The sequence below is a fragment of the Equus caballus genome, chromosome 19, assembly GCF_041296265.1.
Source record: "Equus caballus isolate H_3958 breed thoroughbred chromosome 19, TB-T2T, whole genome shotgun sequence".
Lineage (NCBI taxonomy): Eukaryota > Metazoa > Chordata > Mammalia > Perissodactyla > Equidae > Equus > Equus caballus.
This window is the reverse complement of record NC_091702.1, coordinates 21,936,165-21,955,635: the sequence shown is the minus strand read 5'-3', so window position 1 is coordinate 21,955,635 and position 19,471 is coordinate 21,936,165. Positions and strand designations below refer to the sequence as shown.

The 19,471-nt window shown below is 40.0% G+C and overlaps 1 protein-coding gene across 6 annotated transcripts in view; it reads left to right on the top strand.

Moving 5' to 3' along the window:
• PLD1 (phospholipase D1) overlaps window positions 1–19,471 on the top strand; it is a 201,813-nt gene that overhangs the window by 138,152 nt on the left and 44,190 nt on the right. For all 6 annotated transcript variants that reach the window (XM_023623137.2, XM_023623136.2, XM_070242373.1 and 3 more), the window contains 4 exon segments: window positions 26–144; window positions 1,537–1,650; window positions 12,557–12,667; window positions 15,322–15,410. In XM_023623137.2, coding sequence (XP_023478905.1) covers window positions 26–144; window positions 1,537–1,650; window positions 12,557–12,667; window positions 15,322–15,410 — 433 coding nt within the window.

Genomic DNA, 19,471 nt, shown 5'->3' with positions numbered 1-19,471 from the left:
ATCCCCGCCTGGTGTACCTGGGCAGATTTCATCGACAGGTACTCCACCCCCCGGATGCCATGGCATGACATTGCTTCTGTGGTCCATGGAAAGGCGGCTCGTGATGTGGCACGTCACTTTATCCAGCGCTGGAACTTCACGAAGGTACATGGATGGTTTTATCATGGTTCGGTCCAGATGAAGAGAGACAGGCCTGGTAGAGGACAGACCCAGAGGGTTAACAAGAAGGGGCTGTGGTGGTCACAGCTGGTGCCACCAATCTCTGTTGGGTAACTGGTTGTCAGAGCGCCCAGGCCTCTGGGCAAAAGCAAAAGAAAACGTTTATGAACTTTCACACCACGGACAATTCAGAGCACTGAGGGATAGATGCTACGATCGGGGCCTGTGGGTTTAACCCTTGAGATATCTGGGATGCTCAGTGTTGGTTAAGCTGGCCTGGGCCAATAGTTGCGTGGAAGGCGATTGTAGTGGGAGAGAGCTGTTTAGACGAGAGAGCCCGAGCTTTCGAGTCCTTCCAGTCCTGGCACTGCACTGGGTTCATATTGATGCAGGCTTCTGGGAGGTGATTCTGAGCAAAGTGAGCAGTGTGAGAAGATGGAGCCATTGTTCTTTTCTCCAGATTGTGTCTTCTATTTAGTACGCCTTCATGACTCGTGAGAATTTGACCTAACATTCTTAAGTTGAGTACCTATCATCCAGATGTTAGAAGGTTCTATTTTATTTACTGGAAATGATGGTGAGCTTTTTTCTCCCTGATAATTTGGAGAAAGGATTTAGTTTTATCAACGACTTACAGTCTCACCTTTTTTTTCATTTACATAACATTATAGACATTTAGTGGAAGCTCTTAGAAATAATGGAAATATTTTTAACAAAAATTTAGAGAGGATGAATGAATAAACAAAGAGATACTACTTTTAACCTACTACCCTGACAAAGATGAAAAAAACTGCTAATGCCTGCAATTGGGTTGGGATTTTTGATGCTCTTATATGCTGCTTCTGGGAGGATAAATTGGCACAATACCAAAAAGCTTTTTAAAAAGTATACAACCTTTGACTCAGAAGATCTGTTTTGGGTATTTAAGCTAAAGAAGTAATCCCATAAGGTAATTTCTTTTGATATTGCAACTAATAATTCAAATAAAATGAGAAATAACTGAAAAACTCAATAGGAATTTATTAAACAAATTATGATTCTTCCATGCCATTTTACTATGAAGTTATTAAAAAATAATACATAAGGCTATATTGCTGTGGCAAGATATCTACAATATAGTGAAAATCAGTTTACAAAATAATCCCATTTTTGCAATTATATAACTCCAAATTATATTTGTTTTCTTTAAAAATATAAAGCAAAGCATGCCCACTAATAGAAAGAAAAAAATAATCTATTACCTCTTCGCCTAGAAATATCCACTGTTAACCTTTTTCTTTTTCAAATGAGCCTGAATTTCTTTTATAATCACAAAGTAGGAAAGAATGGAACTGTTTTCTCCTTTGGGTCTTCTTTATCTGTTTTTCTTTATTTTAGATTATGAAATCAAAATATCGGTCCCTTTCTTATCCTTTTCTGCTTCCAAAATCTCAAACGACAGCCCATGAGTGGAAATACCAAGTGCCCGGGTCTGTCCATGCTAACGTACAGGTGAGTCTGGCTTTTCTTTCTCACAAAGTGCTACTGGGTAACATTTTATTCTTGTTGGACTAAGGGCCTATTACATTGGCTTCAGATTTTTCCATAAGGACAATTCCAAAGCAGACCTGAATAGACCTTTTAAAATTTAGTATTGTATTTCCTATTTAAAATGTATTCAATTTATCCTTTTTAAAAAACTCCTTTATAAATATAATAAATGCACGTCCTTAGAAAAAGCCAGTCAAGGACAGGCTTGTCCTGTAATTCCTTCTAGAGTGACCCTAGCAACACAACACACAGTAAACCTGGAACTGATGTTAGTCAAGCACCAGGAATGTGGCTGAAACTTAGCATCTAGGAAGCTGGTTATAGTTCAATCTAATTTTAGTTCCTAATTAACCAAATGCCTTTTAGAGGCTCTTTTAATAGAATAACGAATTTGCTTAATAGAGTCACAGAATTCTCCCACATCCAGTCCAACCATCGCAAATTACAAATAAGAAAATTAAGACCTCGTGGGGCGGTGGGACTTGTCCAGGGTCACGTAGCTGGTTGTTGATAGAGGTGGAGCTTGAAATCCTAGCCTACTCCATTGTTACCCAATCTGCTCCCTCTACCAACTGCAGATCAAATATCTTGAGATCGTGCAGGACAGAACTAGGATGGACCACCTTTGGCATTGCCTTTTGTTCAAAGTCATTGGCGTCAGCATCAAAAGTATGGTTTAGGTAAACCTCCAGTAGTCTGCTACTGGCATCACTAATATGGATTTATATAATTTGGACATGGATTCTAATGAATATGATTATATAAATGAATGCCTAAATCAATTACTTTGTACTATGTTCAGCTAGAGGTGTGTATACTTAAGAAGTAAAAAGATATTTCAGACCATAGATCAAATAATAGAACAATCAATAAGGTAAACCACTTGAGAGACATACCTCTAGCAAATACTTAGTCATCCCAGGCTACAGGAGACAACTGAGTTAAACGGAGAGGCGCAGATAAATATGCCTTCATACGCAAGTTAATGAATATTTTATGAACCTGTCTAATTTTATTCTACTTGGAGGGAAATACTATCCGTGCTGTAAGGTAAACTAGTCTTGATATTAAGAAAACAAGGGAATTTAATTTAACATTTGAGATGTCATTAAAATTGACTCAGTGATCAACTTATCAAAAGTAGCAGATGCTAATTAAGCATCTTTTGAAATGGTATTGCTGGGAATTGTGTATTGTTATGATCAGCAAATGATGTTTTATCCCGGTGTTGTGTATACATACGTCTTCTAATGCCTGTTGGTAAAGCCTGTTTTGTATATTCTCCTCCTGCCACCCTGCTAAGGCAGACAGATACTCTGTATATCTACTCTACAAAATACCACCCTTGATTCACTTTCTCTGCATCGCTGGATGCTGTGTTGGAGATGGGGCTGGATCAGTGATCTCTTCTGATATGCTCTTATGTTCATTGCTTGATATGTTCAGGTAGCCCGGACTCAGGAACCTACAAACCCAATTGATTTGAAAGGAAGTTTAGCAAGACTCAGTCAACTTATGTTTATTAAGTGCCATCTGTTTGCACAGTGAAGTCATCAGTGCACACTTGGACGCTGAGGAGGCAGGCAGAAAAGGAGTTCTCTGCCTCTGGAAGCATAGTTAGCTGGGAGAGAGAAAGCTGTGAGGTTAATGAGTCCGGCTAACTGCGCAAGGTGTGGTCTAGGAGTAGATGCCAGTGTGAAAGTGCGGGCCAGCATGCAGTGGGAGTTTGGCAAATGAGAGGGAGAGAACTGAGTGTCCCCTCCAAGGGAGAAGGCTGCCTGCTCTGATGATGGTAGAACAGACTGCAGCAAACCATTTGCTCTCAAAGAGGTGGTGGATGAGGTTTAGCCGGCATGAAGCCAGATTGGGCCTGCCCTGGAGTGCGGCCTGGTTCATTTAGACCTGATCCTGTGACATTAGTGAGCTCTGGACGTTTGTGTCTCATGCAGGAAGAAGCATGATACAGGAATGTTTTATGAAGATTAACCTAGAGAGTTTCCCAAACTGGGTTTTGCCCGTGAAATGCTAGTAGCTATTCCACAAAAAAGATTTCCAAGGACAGATAGGTTTTTGCAGATTTTTTAGATACAGGGTTTCTTAGTGCCTTTCTTAGGCTGATGGATATCAGGAATCACTAAGAGTGAATATGCTATGTGAATTTCCCAAGCCTGATTGACCGAGGATCTCTCATTTTGTTGCTTGTCTGTTTCCATCTCTCTGAACAAACATACTTTGGGACCAAAGTTTATACATATGAAGAACTTTTAGACTAGAAAGAGAACGAAAGCAAGGAGACACGTAAATAGGCTGTTACAGGGATTCTGGAGTATGCTAATTATATATTTGTAAATTAGTATTCTTTTTCTTAAAGAGGACTCCCCCGCAACGTTTAAAGGTTAGACCTCACAAAACCTGGGGCCCTGCCAGTTGCCAGTAGCTGTTTTTCTAGAACTGCCAAAATAACTCCAGTTGTGAAAACAAGCGGTCACAGCCAGACAGTGCATCTTTTTGAAGACAGGAATGTCTGAGATGACTAGAAGCTAAAAAAAAAAAAAGAAAAGAAATTACCCTGCTCCATTTCTCCTTTTCCGTAAAGTTCTGACCTCAGTATTGTTTCGCTTCACATTATTTACTGGCTTGAAACATTATTCATCTTGTTCCAGACGTTATTGTTTTCAAGTCATGAGCATTCAGTGTTTAGAGGGCCAAAGCAGTTGTCTAGCCCAGTTCCTGGTTTTCCAAGAATCCAGAAGGAAGTGGGGAGATAGGACCTGGCTGTGTAGTAGGCTACTCAATTTTTAAAGGGCTTATTGTCAAATTTTCAAATCTTTCACTCTCTCAGCTATCATGTGGCAGTAGCCAAATTGGTTGAGAAATTTAATAACGTTCTTCCTTAAGTTTATTCCTTTTAACATAGATTTTAACAGAGTTTTTAACATAGTTTATTGTTCATAACATAGAGACCACAGCCTAATTAACTGAAAAGGAGCAATACAATGTAGCAAGGGGAAGAGGCAGAGTCCATGTTCAAATCCCAGCTTTGCTACATACTAGCTGTGTGACCTTGAGAAAATTGCTTCACCCCTCTTTGTGCATTTCCTTCATCTATAAGGCTGGGATTATAATAGTATCTATCTCATAGCATTGTTGTGATGGTTAAATAAATGAATCCATTCAAATCACTTAGAAGAGTACACTAGTTTGAATTATATCCATATTAGCTACAACCTTCAAGCTTTCCCTAGTGTTTTCAAAAGCTTGCAACCAAGAAGTTGACATTTCTCTGGATGGGTCACCAGGCTAGTTCAACCTGCAAAATCTTTATACCACATATTTATTGAGATGATGAGAGAGACCATTTAACATAATAAAGTAATAATAGATAAAATTCACGTTTTTCTTTCATCTGCAGAAGAGAAACCAATTATTTGACTTTTTCAAAGCAAAAATATTGGGCCCAATCGTCCTTGGGCACACACTGCTGGTAATTCCACCCCAGCCATGATGCCCAGCTCTTGCAGGAGGTTGACACAGCTAGCCAAGGAGACTGGGGCTCTGGCTGGCAGAGTGGAGGCCTGCCCCCACCAATAAGAATTTCTGCTTCTAAAGAAGTCATCCAAACTTGAGAGCTGACCTCAGCAGCTTCCACCGACACTTTTAAAATAATCTTGCTTGTTTCCCCTCAGTGCTGGGCGTTCTCAGAAGCCTGCCAAGAGCACTCCGAGGAGACATAGCAGAAGAAAGGCGTGGGGTTGGGGGTCGGAGGGAAGAGGGTTCGGAAACTGTCTATGCAGAGTATATAAAAGAACTTGTTTTCTCCCTGAAAAGACCAAACTAGATTCCTAAATGCTATCGTTGCTATTTAAGATAAATGACCAAGACAGAGGACATTTGACATGTCTGTTCAGGTGAAAGAAAATGGCTGATGCCAAATTAGCATCAATATGGAATCAATACACAGGAACAGTCCTTTATATTAAAATGGACAGCTTGTAGTAGAAAAGCCATTCCTTGGACAATCATTCCTGAGAAGCCCTACCAAACTGAGAGAAATAGTTCTACTGGGGTTGTATCTTTGATCTCCTTGTCTATTAAAGAAAACCACATTTACTTCAAATTCAAAAGAGCTGCCCACAGGTGCCTTTGGATTAGTGTCAGTCTCAGGATCCACAAACAGAAGTCTCTCCCCATCACCATCTCTTGATTTAACATCTTGGAGATGGTGCATTTGGCAGCCACAACCCTGGGAACCTGGGCCTCAGGTTTTGCTTGCAATATTACAGCATCACACTGCATCCCAAGGAAAATGACAAGACCAAATGAGAATAACGTAAGCCAGCCCAGCCAGCCCCTTCCCCGACTTTGAGCCAGCAGAGCTGCACAGACAGGTCCTGTCTCCTGGCACACTGTCAGATTTCAGCAGTTCATACCCATTAGCCTTGCTGACTAAACAAGGCCAACCGAGAAGATCTGAGTTTACAGCTAGAGTGGCAGCAGTCTTTCAAGTAAAACTTAAACTTCCATAAGAAGGTAGACCCGTCAGTTTCATAATAAGTGCTCAACACGTTGTTAGCCATTCTTACAGTTCAGCTGTGCTCTTTTTTTAAGCTTAGGTCAACATGCAGAATGTGTATTTTTTCCTTTTTGAAAGAATGTAAAGTCAGGAGACTGGATACTTTCTCCAAAGCTGAGAAATTCTATTTTTGAGCCAAGAGTCAAATGGAGGATGCTTACATTTTTCTTTTCAAATGTTTTCTCTTTCTGCTTCTCCTTCTTCTCCCAAGTACACTTCTCAAAATATATGTGATTCTCATGGGTATATGAATACGTCCAAGCTCACCAGATTATATACAGTAAATACGAGCAGTTTTTTGTATATCAATAAAAAAAATAAAATGAGATAAAATATTTTTTAAAAACTATGATTCTCTGTGGACAAAATGACTATACTGGCATAGCTCGTTCTGTGTCCAAAATGTGTTTATAAACCATGCGAAGTGGATGAGGAAGGATTACATGTGTGGAGTGCTTCATGCTGTTGCTGTATCTGGCTACGTGGATCCTTTGATTTCTGTCAGATATTTGCTTTGGTTTGATAAGGGTTTTCTTGAGGTGCGTTTTCCAGGAGGCTAGTTCATTCCATCCGAAAGAATAAGCCCATCCTCCTTAGACAAAGGAGTACAGTAAACAGAAGTCGTCCGTGACTGGAGGAGCCTGGTCACGAGGGTAGGATCTGGCAGTGAACCCTTGTCCTTGGGGGACAAGTGGCCACCAAAGAGAAAGCCTTTGTGCCAAGTAGAACCTCAGAGAAGGTTGGAAAACAAGTGCTGTGCCATGGGGAGCAAGCCCAGCATCACAGAGCAGACCAGAAGAAAACGAGGAGGGTGCTGGAATCCAAAGCAGAAAGGCAAAGCTAAATGATGTAAAGTGATGCCCTGGGCGTGCAGGGGCTGGAGAGGTGGAAGGTTCAGGGAGGCCGATGACAGAAGAGGAAGATAGAGCACAGTCCAAAGGAAAGTGAACATGTAAGGATAGATCGTGAGAGCAAGCCCTGGGCATTGGGTGAAACCAGAGGGAGGAGAGAAGGGTCCTGTAGCACACATGCGGAGCAGAGAGAGAAGCCAGTCAAGATCAAGAGGTCATGGCTACTGGGCTGAGACCTTGACCTAGTGAGGAGGGCCTGGCAGCCCAAACCAGGATTATGCTGTGATCCTATGCTTGTAACCAGTCATAATGCTTAATTAATTTATTTATTTGAAATCAATTGGTCACAAAGAAATAACTTTTGTTTGAGAGTAGGTTTTCAGTTCCTTTTGGAAATTTCCCGTTCGAGGGGCTGAAACAGGGCAAGCAAGCATGGGCTCTACCTGCACGTGGAGCCTAGAATATCGCCCACCGTGAGGCCAGCTCCCCCTGACTGGAGGCCAGCTGGGGTCTCCCGGCGTCTCTGCCTCTCTAGTGGGAAGAAGCAGAGGCTGGTCAGGGACCCTGAAAGAGGTAGATACGCCTTTGTGTCCAGTGCTTTTAGGGTCTCGTGGAGAAGTCAGCTGTTTTGTCTCCCTTTTGAGGAAATTGAGGCCAGTGAAGGTTGACTAAAGAGTTTAAGGATATAGAAGATGCTGAGAAAACCAAACTGGAATCCAGGACTCTCAATCCTTTTGTAAAAAGCCAATATTCAAACCAGTGCAAAATTTAACAGCCCATTTCAGATATACTTCAGGATTGGAAAAGGAAAAAATACCAGTGGATATGGCTCTAATTACACTTTTGGCATTGGTATCTTCCCTGCTCCACTGGAGAGCCTTTCAGTAGTGGAAAACCTTGTACGTGCATAATATGATACTAATAACAATTGTTACCACTTCTTGAGCACTTATTTCAGGCCGGGCATTGTTCTAAGCGCTTTATATAAATTAAGTCATTTGATACAGCAATGCTGTGAAGTAGATGTTATTATCATCTCCATTTACAGATGAAGATATTGAGGCACAGAAAGGTTACGTAACATGCCTGAGTCACACAGCAGTGAAGATCAGAGCTAGGCCTGGTACCCAGACTGACAGCAGAGCCCGTGATCTTAACAAAGTGCCCTGCTGTGTCTTATTTGGCTGCTGTTGCATCTTTGGGCAGGATCTGCAAGTTATACTAAATTTATTCCTTTCACATTCATAATCCACGCCTACTATTAGAACATGTGCTTTCATACATTAATGTGCCACTTGGGCCATGTGATGAAGACATCTAAAAAAAAGACCCCGGGCTTCTGAAGATGAGGCCCTTGCTCTAGTTGTCTCTGTGTTCTTCCAACCTAACAAAATGCCTGGCATAAAGCAGTTGCTCATTGTGCGTTTGGTAAATGGACGAAATAGCTACTGGTGAAAATCTGGCTTGCGCCAGCCACAGCACTCAACTGAACAGGAAGAACCCTGATTCCGCATGCACCTTAGTGAGTTATAAATTAGGTATCTACACGTCTGTCTCTCTCACTAGGGTCTCAGGCTCTAGGAGCACAGGGACTGTTTTTTATTTTTCTTTTTATCCCCAGTGAAAGGCAAAGTGCATGGGACACAGCTGTGCTTGATAACTTTTTGGTGAATTCGGTGTATAGAGCCTCACACCCATCTGCAGAGAAAGCTGGATTCGAAGTCGCCAGTTATCAGATGAGTGTTGCTGATGTCCCCAGGACTCCACTGTGGTCTCATCCTAACTCTAGGGTGGATTTTTTGAGTCAAGTCAACCAACACGTGTTGAAATGACAAAAGGCACAGTTTTCTGAGCACTGAGCAATGCGTGTGGCAGAGGAGGAGGGGGTGACAGAGCTGCTGAAATGGGGGAGATGCCCTGGGAGGGCCCACTGTATGTAACGGGGTTAGGGCTTGTGGATAAAGAGAAAGCTGTATTTTAAGGTTAAAAAATAGGACACAGTACAGAGGAAAATGACTGGTTCTAGTTACAATTTTGAGGCTAAAACATGAAATCAGAAATATGCCCTTTACAACATACTTTAAAATTGTGTATTCAAACTTGTGGTTTGAAAAGTGTGGGTTAGATTTGATTCTCAGTATACTTGGGGCAGTAAGATAAACCAGGTTTGTGTGTGTGTAAGGAGGAGTCTGGGCTTGTCTCCGTTACACTGGTTTAGAAGAGAAATGCAAGACAAGTTGATCAGGCCAGTTAAGAAAAAAGAGAGAGTAAACCTTAAGTTTAAAACAAAAGGAAGTCAATCAAAATGTGTTTGACTTATGTGGCTGTTTGTAAACTTTCTAGACCATCAAATATTTAAAGCAGTTGACTTGATTTGTACGTACCTCAGGGTTTGGTGGTTCAGGGGTCGAGGCAGGGCAAAAGGGAAATTCGTATTTTCAGTTTATCTTGTGGTGATAGACAGATTTTAACTAATTAGAATAATAGTAAATGAATAATAATCTCAAGTGATTTTTTTCTCTATTGCTTGAAAGATATCTTCAAGTTTAGCCAAAAATGTTGACTTTTTAAAATTAAATGTTTTCATTGTGAGAAATGATATAGATTTGGCCTCAGAAGATGGGATAGATGATGCTGAGGCCCCCTCAGGAGGTGGGCGACCTCCCACATGCCGTGGGTTTATAGGCATCAGAGGGGCTCCCTCCACTTTGCTTATGCTCCCCCTCAGGTTGGTAATAAAATTCTCTTCTTTTGGCTTACAAATATACTTATTTTAAACATTTAAATACCTCTAGAAAGGGAAACATTTAGCATTATCCTTCACAGGAAAGATAGCAAACATGTGACCTTCTTGCTTTCCCTTCGTGGCAGCCATTGGCCATCAACCGTAGACTTCTTCCCAGTGTGTTTAGTTCCAAGAATCCTCTAGTTCCAAGAATTTAATGTAGGTGTCCAGGAAGCCACTTCGAATCAATTAGACTTGAAAACTATTTTCACTCCTAATTTATATCTTATGTGAACAAGTTTGTTAAATCTTTGAAGCAGAGCAAATTTTGAGCATGAGAAGGGAAAGAAAGTATAAGGTTTCTGGATTTGAGGGGAAGACTAAGTTACCACCAAAGGTGGTACATAAACTTTGCCCATCACTTTTTATTTATTTTTTTTGAGAAGATTAGCCCTGAGCTAACATCCGCTGCCAATCCTCCTCTTTTTCTTGAGGAAGATTGGCCCTGAGCTAACATCTGTGCCCATCTTCCTCTGTTTTATATGTGGGACACTGCCACAGCATGGCTTGATAAGCGGTGCGTAGGTCCGCACCGGGGATCCAAACCAGCGAACCCCAGGCTGCTGAAGCAGAGTGCACAAACTTAACCACTGCACCACTGGGCCTGCCCTGCCTATCACTTTTTACAAAGGTGGTAGACATTCCATATATCGAATATCTACTACGTGCCACATGCCATAGCTGTTTGTGATGTTATGCCAATTTTTTCTTCACAGCAGCTGTGTTTGTGTGTGTATGTATGTGAGAGAGAGAGAGAGATCTCGATTGTACAGTGGAGGAAACTGAGCCTCATGACATTAAAATGACTTACTCAAGGTGAAAGATCTAGTAAGTGCTATAATTTACTGTAAAACAGATCTTCAGAGTTATCTTTCCGATATACTCTGCAATTTTATGCGTTGTTCCCAGAGTTATATAGAATTAGATCAGTATGTATGCCATCAGAATCTTCTCAAGGTAGCCTGCTTTTTCAGGGCTATGCCCCTCAGGAAAAAAAATTCAACATGTGTTTGAGTGGACTAAGAACTGAAACTTCTATTTGTGCGACCTTTGTGTTTCTAGTGATGAGCGATAATGCAGTTCTTTGAAGATGATGTGCCATCAAGATATTTTCCGAATGTGGATCATATTTATTTAAATTTTTCTTATGAGTTTTCTTTTGATATATTTGACTATTCCTGGTCACAATTAAATTTTCCAATTTCATTGCACGTACTCATCTGATAAAATTAAATAAAGGCTTTCAAAGCTATTTTGTAATAAATACCTCATACTGAATAAAGAAATAGCATTTTGTGGATGGCACAGTCGATGATTTTAGTAAGTACTAAGTTTGAGTTTCATTAGCCTAATAGATGCAATTTTTAAAGTCATTGATTAGAGCAGGAATTTTACCAGCCCTTTTATATATAACAGATATAAAACTGATTACATATTGGATCACTTTATATATTCCTAATAATTTGGGGCCATTCTTTTATTTTCAATTTCAGTTGACCCCTTAAGGGACAGTTTCAATATTGATTTGAAATTAGGAATAGCAAATCAGTTTTTTATAGTAATGCTATTGCTTAAGGAAAATCAATTAATAAGTATTTATTGATTACCTACTATATACCCAACATTGTACTGCAGGACTAGTTAGAATGCTGAAAAAAATGACAACCAGTGGTTTCTTAGTGTTGAAAAAGGTTTCTGTGTCATCTAGGCCAACCTCCCGTGCACAGACACAGGCTGCTCTGCAGCATCTCTGACGTGATCCACCACAGCTCGAATGTATCCTCTAATGTTCCCATTAATAATAGCAAACACTTATATCCCACTTACTAGGGAATAGGCCTCCTTCTGCACACTTCAGAGTAATTCATTTAATCTTCTCTACAGACTGTAAAGTAGATACTCAATTTTCTAGAACAGAAATCTGAGACACAAAGAGGTTAAGAAACTTGACCAAGATCACAGCCACTAAGTGTCTGAGCTAAGCCTTGAACCCAGGCAGTCCCACTCTGTGTCAGTGTATTTACCATATACTCAAGTGTCTGAGTTGGAAGCTCTTACCATAATCCAGGCAGGAGCAGGGGGGTGTGTGCATAGAGGGAGCCAGCATGAGTGAGAAAGTTGAGAGTTGAAGAGATATGCCAAGGATCAGACAGCTAATTAAAGGCAGAATCAAGATTATATATATCTAAATAAGTCTATTGTTTTGGGAAAAGGAATAATCACATTATCAAGTCAGAGCTAGGGTGACCATATCATATGGTTCAAACCAGGACACTTTTGAGAGTAGACGTGGAACCGTTAATACATACATCAGAACAACAGGCTGTCTGGTGTACTTACAGAACCATCATGGAAAAAGAATACAAATTGTCACCCCACTCATAGCCACCAGAAGAGGTACTTCTGGAATACGCAAGTATAAACCACACCTTGTGGTTTCCAGTTTTGCATGAAAATAATCCTGGGTGGAAGAAGGTCTATTCAGAACTTGATTTCTAACTGGACTGCTTCCTTATGGATTACGTCCAAGGACCAGTTCCCCACCCACCTACTCTCCCTTGGTCCACACATGACCCCCAAACCACTGTACTCATTCACTTGTTCAGAAGAAAAAGGATCGACTTCATTGTTTGTTCATTTCTGGCTGCTTCCTTGTAGTTGCTCCGCTCTGCTGCTGATTGGTCTGCTGGCATCAAGTACCATGAAGAGTCCATCCACACCGCTTACGTCCACGTGATAGAGAACAGCAAGCACTACATCTATATAGAAGTAAGTCCTGCTCATGTAAATTAGTGTGACAACCTGCCTTCCCATAAAGAACATCCAGAGTCTCCCCTCATCTGGAGGGTCCCCAAACTCAGGACCTGCTGGATAGATTAGTGTATGTTGAGATGTGAAGAGACCTCAGGTCACCTGAATTTTGACCTCCCCAGTATACCATTCGCTTTGCATTTTCATTAACCAGGACTCTAATAGGAGTCCCCGAAATCCTTGTTATTAAAATGTATCAACTCACTGCAATATTATTAGCCAGAAATACCCCAGCATGGATGAGTAAGTTTTGATTTGGCTTTATTTGGAGGTTGTTAAGTGAAAGGCATGTGCTGCTTCAGGAGAGAACACACAGGGGTAAGCTGCTAAAATGGAGACCACTGGATGCCACTGGTTTGGGATATTGGAGTACGGAGCGTGCAAGGAGAAGAACGTGGATAAGGAAGATGGGAGAATATTGAGGGCAGGGACCACCTTCTTCAATCCTGTGTGAACACTGTTCATTATAAAGCTTTTTCAGATCCCAGAGTTTGTGTTCAGAGGATGGGAGAAAATCTGGGGATACTGGGTTTAGTTTGGGAAGCTTAATTGTGCTATAAGGTAGATATCAAGCTAGCTCAGGGCACTTTGAAAATCCTGAAAAAACAATAAGTCGTGATAATTGAAAAACAAATTAGAGCACTTCTCCCTTCCTTATTTTATTCTTTTCTTTCCCCTTAAATTTTTAAAAATGTATGGAGGGACATCCTAGCCCTATTTTCCTTTCCCTTGAGTCCTGGCCGTCTGCTCTTCCATGCAGTGACCATTCATGAAAGGCAGATAGTAAAGAATTGGAGCTTTATTTATTTCACAAACCTGGAGAAAGAGAAGCTGATTAAAAATATTAGCGGGCTGGGGCCGGCCCTGTAGCCAAGTGGTTAAGTTCACACGCTCCACTTCGGCAGCCCAGGGTTTTGCTGGTTCGGATCCTGGGCGCGGACATGGCACTGCTCATCAGGCCATGCTGAGGCGGCATCCCACATGCCACAACTAGAAGGACCCACAACGAAAAATATACAACTATGTACCGGGGGGCTTTGGAGAGAAAAAGGAAAAATAAAATCCTAAAAAATATATATATATTAATGGGCTAAATACAATGTAGTATCCTGGATGGGACCCTGCACCAGAAAAAGGACATTAGTGGAAAAAGTAGTGAACTCCGAATAAAGTCTAGAGCTTAGTAATACTAATACAACTAATATTATTAATTTCAACAATTATACCAGAACAATGTAAGATGTTAACAGCTGGCTCATCCATTACCCAGGATCTTTTTGCTTTATCTCTTTTTACTAGCATTAAGTCAGTTTTTCTTATTAATGCTACCACAGTGCTAAATGAGGTCAGTAATGCCATGTTGATGCACACAGCTATGAACACAAACCTTGTTGACACACCTCTAGCGGAGGTCAGTGGTCAGTGTTCACCCTGCTCTCTCCAAAAAAGGAGGCATAAAGGTCATGACATGTGGCCAGGGAGTGTTTATGGCTGCTGAGGAATACTAGGCTTCTCCGTAATATGAATTCAGAAAAACAACTTGCTTTGGTTGCCGCTGAGATTTTGATTGATGCCCTCAGGGGAAACACATTCTCAAATGAGTTTCTGCACCATGTCATTCTGTAAGTTTGTCTTCAGGAGGCAGTTTACAGATTTATGCACTTACGTGTAAAAATGCATATAGTAGTGATAATGTTGCAAAGGGATGACAGCCACATTTTGAGTCATTGCCTATATGTCTCTTTACCTTAAGATGATTAGCAAAGCTTACTTTGTGATGATTATACTTATAAATTAAAGGTGTATTATAACAATTTGTATAAATAGGACATGCAATGGTCATAATATTTGTTCCTAATATTTAACATCCCTTTATGCAGCGACTAAATCTTTTATACCATTATGATAATAATGTTGTACCCTGTTTTTTAGTAAGAGTTTTGAAGAATATTTTAGAGATAGGTAGAATAGCAGAAGTACTTAAAGAAAAAAAGAAATAAAAATATTTCTTTTTCCATTTTATTGGTTTATTTATATACATGCACCATGCTTACAGAAGAGATTTGAAGCTCCTTAAAATAGACATTCAGGAATAATAAGAGACCCAAACAATTGGAGATAAGGCAAAAGCCGGTAATAGGAAATAAGGGAGGAAGGGTGGAGAAAATTAGACCAGGATTCTGCCATCTACCCTGTCAAAAAAGTAAACTTGTATGAGATAGGGTGTTTGCCAATATAGAATTTTTAATCATAAGCATTTACACAACATGTGAACTTGAAAAAAAACTAATTTCTCTGTTGATTAAATTTGGAACATTTCTACCGTTCTGAGAATGTAACCTACAAGGAATTTGCATGATGACACAATAGTTAAGGCTTCCACTCGACTAAGCTGTTATACGTGATATTACTAGAAAGGCATGAGAGTGAGGGGCGGCTGCTTCTCTTCTCAGTGTCATCGGTTTCATAAGCCATTTCAGTAATCAGAACGTCTGCTAGGCGAAACGTTTTTTTAAAATATCAATGTAGTTTTGTTATATACCACATTTTCCTTATACACATACTGCTAAGATAAGCAAGACATACATGATTGTCCTTTTTATTTCTCATAGAACCAGTTTTTCATAAGCTGTGCTGATGACAAGGTCGTGTTCAACAAGATAGGTGACGCCATCGCCCAGAGGATACTGAAAGCTCACAGGTAACGTTTTCGGCATTTGGGGAGGTGTCCTTACTGCTTTTGAAAGCCCATTTTGAAAATGCTCTTTCCTAGCAGGCATGAATTTGGTTCAGCAAGCAACAGGTTATTGATTCCTGAAGTCTGAGTCAGTTGCTGGGAATTTTTGAGTCCATTTTTGAGGGAATTCTTCCAGGCACAGTCATTTTTTCCTGGCCAGTCTCTTTCCCACGCACTAGATTTTTGATTTGATTTATTTAATCGCAGACAGTGAGCTGTGTTCACTTAGAAATAAAGCAAAATAGTCGTAATATTTTTCCATGGGTTATATTTAAATTCTTGTTACCCTCTGTCTTATGTCTCCAGCTCATGGGATTATTTCTTTAATAGCACTTTTATTAAGATAGAGTTCACATCCCATACAATCCACCCATGAAACTGTACAATTCACTGATTTTTAGGATATTCACAGAGTTGTACAACTATCACCTAATCAATTTTAGAACATTTCATCTCCCCAGAAAGAAACCCCAGACCTGTTAGCAGTCACTACCCATTTACCCTGCTTGTAGCCCCTGGCGACCCCTAATCTACTTGGTTTTTCTGTAGATTTGCCTAGTCTGGGCATTTCTTTATAAATGGAATCACGCAGTCTGTGTTCTTTTGTGACTGACTTCTTTCACTTAGCTTAATGTTTTCAAAGTTCATCTAAGTTATAGAAGGTATCAGAATTTCATTTATTTTTATTGTCAGGTAATATTCCATTATCTGGATATTCCACATTTTATTTATCCATTCATCAATTGGAAGATATTTGAATTGTTTCCACTTTTTGGCCACTATGAATAATGGTGCTATGAACATTCTGTACTAGTCTTTATGCAAACATGTTTTCATTACTCTGAGGATGGGGCTCTGGATCACAGGGTGACTCTATGTTTAACATTTTGAGGAGCTGCCAGGATGTTTTCAAAATCAGCTATACCATTTTACATTCCCATAGGGTATAAGAGCTCCAATTTCGTTATATTATCACCAATTCTTATTATTACCTCTCTTTCTTATTATAGCCATCCTAGTTGATGTGAAATGGTATCTCATTGTGCTTTTGATTTGAATTTCCCTAATGACAAATGATGTTGAGTATATTTTTGCTTGTTTATTGGCCAATCAAGTATTACCTTTGTAGAATGTCTGTTTAAATCTCTTGCCCATTTTTCAATTAGGTTGTGTTTTTATTGTTGAATTGTAAGAGTTCTTTATATATTCTAGATACAAGTCTCATATCAGATTTATGATTTGCAAATACTTTCTTCCATTCAGTGTATTTTCTTTTTTACTTTCTTGAAAGATGTTGTCCTTTGAAACATGAAAGTTTTTAATTTTCATGAAGTCCAATTTATCTGCTTTTTCTTTTATTGCTTGTACTTTGGTGTCATAACCACAAAATCACTGCCTAATCTAAGATCATGAAGATTTGCCCTGTTTTCTTCTAAGAATTTTGTAGTTTTAGGTCTTAGGCCTTTGATTCATTTTGTTGTTTTGTATATGGTGTCTAATTTCATTTATATGTAGAAGTCCAATTTTATTTTTTGGCATGTGGATGTGTAGTTGTTCCAAAACCATTTGTTGAAAACTGTTCTTTCCCCACTGAATTGTCTTGGCACCTGGGACTATTTCTTTTTATGACTAATTTTAGCTCTGTGTAAGAGCAGCAAAAGAAACAAACAAACAAAACCATTACATTTTATTATTTCAATTCATTGAACAAGAACAGTGGAGAATGTTAAGTGTATACACATTTGGGGATTAAAACACTTTTTGGAGCCAGCCCTGATGGCCTAGTGGTTAAAGTTCAGCGCCCACCACTTTGGCAGCCCGGTTTTGCTTCCCAGGCGTGGAACCACACCACCTGTCTGTGGGTTGCCATGCTGTGGTGGCAGCTCATGTAGAAGAACTAGAATGACTCACAATTAGGATATACAACCATGCACTGGGGTTTGGGGGAGGAAAAAGAAGACGAAGATTGGCAACAGATGTTAGCTCAGGGTGAATCTTTCCCTGCCAAAAAACAAAATGCTTTAGACTTAATCCAAACATAAAATGTAAGAAACAAAACACTTTTGATTTCCAGAGTTATGTGGTACTTTGATATCTGTTTTTCACATAATATGTGGGGATTTTTAGATGTAAGAACATTTTATGCAGTAACTACCAGCATTTTATATGTTTCACAGTTTATAGACTCTTACTGAATCTTCACAACTACTCTTGAAAGTAGATCATATAATTTTGTTGTTGTTGTTGCTGTCCCCATTTTTAGAGTTAAGAACCAACATTCAAGAGGTCATGTGACTTGCCTAGGCCACTAAGAGCAATAGGCAAAAACAGGTTTGAGCCCAAGTCTTTGGACCTCTGGCACAATGCCTCCCCCTATGTAACTGATTCATTGACGGTTAGGATTAAAGACCCCTTCAGGATTTGCCCCAAATTGAGACAAGCAGGATCGGCCTTTGTTTTTCCCTCCTCCCCTTGACTGGTCATTGGATGCAGGCTGCCTCCAGGGAATGGGCATGACCTTGGGTGAGGCAGGTCCCTTTGGCCTATAGAGGGTGATTCAGAGGGCAATTCCTGGAGAAGGACTTCGCTGTGAGCGAGTACTCAGCGGCCAACACTCTCAGCAGCTGAGGGAATGGCTGTCTTGGTCCAGCAGTGAGGGCATCTGGGTAGCACACCACAGCACCCACCACATCCTGCAGGATGTACACTGGATCTCACCCTTTACTCACATCAAAATCACCACTGGACCTTTACAGATATACAGAGAGCTGGACTCAAGTCCAGGCTTACTGGATCAAATTTCCTGGAGTGGGGCCCTGGCACCTGTATTTTATAATGTTCCACGGGTAACTCCAGAGCATAGCCGAGAGTCCTTAGTACTCACCTAGAAGAGTGTATATGACCATAAATATTAATGATGCTCTATGCTTTTACAGGTGGCTTTTATCCTTTGCTTTCTTATATGCTCTTTTTTAATAAAGTCACCATAGGATCTGTTTCTGAGATGACTTACAAACAGTCTTTTTACAGTTAAACATACATCTTCACACGGAGATTTCTTGCATCCTTGCCACTCTCCCAATTCTATGCACCAATTTATGTCTGATTTACAACATTGGATTATCTTTCTGTCAACTCTTGCGTTTCATTGATGCAAGAGAGTCCACTTTGTCTATAAAGCACTTTTGACAAAAGAGAAAAATAATTTTTTCATGAAATTGAAATAAGTTGCGGAAATACATTAAGTTGACAAATGAGCTCATTGGGCTGAGCAGTGAATCATGAGTTTTGGAGCTGTGATCAGCTAAGAAGGAGAGTAGCTCGTATACCTTCGATCTCTACTTTGCTCATCCCAGTTATTAGTTGCCTATAATAGAGGGTTATTAGGTACCTGTAAGATTTGGTTTTAAGTGTTTGGGAGTCTGAAAGAATATTTTTCTTTAGTATATTAATTTGTCCTTAAAAATTTGGACTTATTCTAAAATCATAGCGTTTTAGGGCTTTAAGATATTTTCTGATTGAACATTTCCCAGTGATCCTATGAGCTGCTCCTAAGGGGAAAAGGGATCCATGGTAGGAGAGTGTGGTAAGATCGCATCTGTTGTAGATTGCATCTCACGCTTGGAAGTTCACAGAGCACATTAAAGATGCTATTTCAAGCTTACTTTGCAGAAAATGGAAAGTGAGTCCATCAAATTTCAAATTAACTGTGTGCCATTTAGCTGTGATCTCTGAATAGTCTCACTTTCTTTGACAGTCACGTTTCAAAGTAGTATGTATATCACGCCTTCAGACTTTTAGTAGATATACACACGTATCCTGGAAACATATTTTACATTTTTCCCCTCCTCTGTATCTCCACATTATTGTTCATCTCCTGTGTTAACTGCAACTGTGAAATATATTTTTACTTAGTAATTTCTTGTCCTCTTAACTTGTATTCTTAGGAAAGGTAAAGGCAGAATTAAAAAACTCAACGTGCAGGCTGCCTGTAGTGGGGCTCTACTTTTCACAGAAAGCCATGA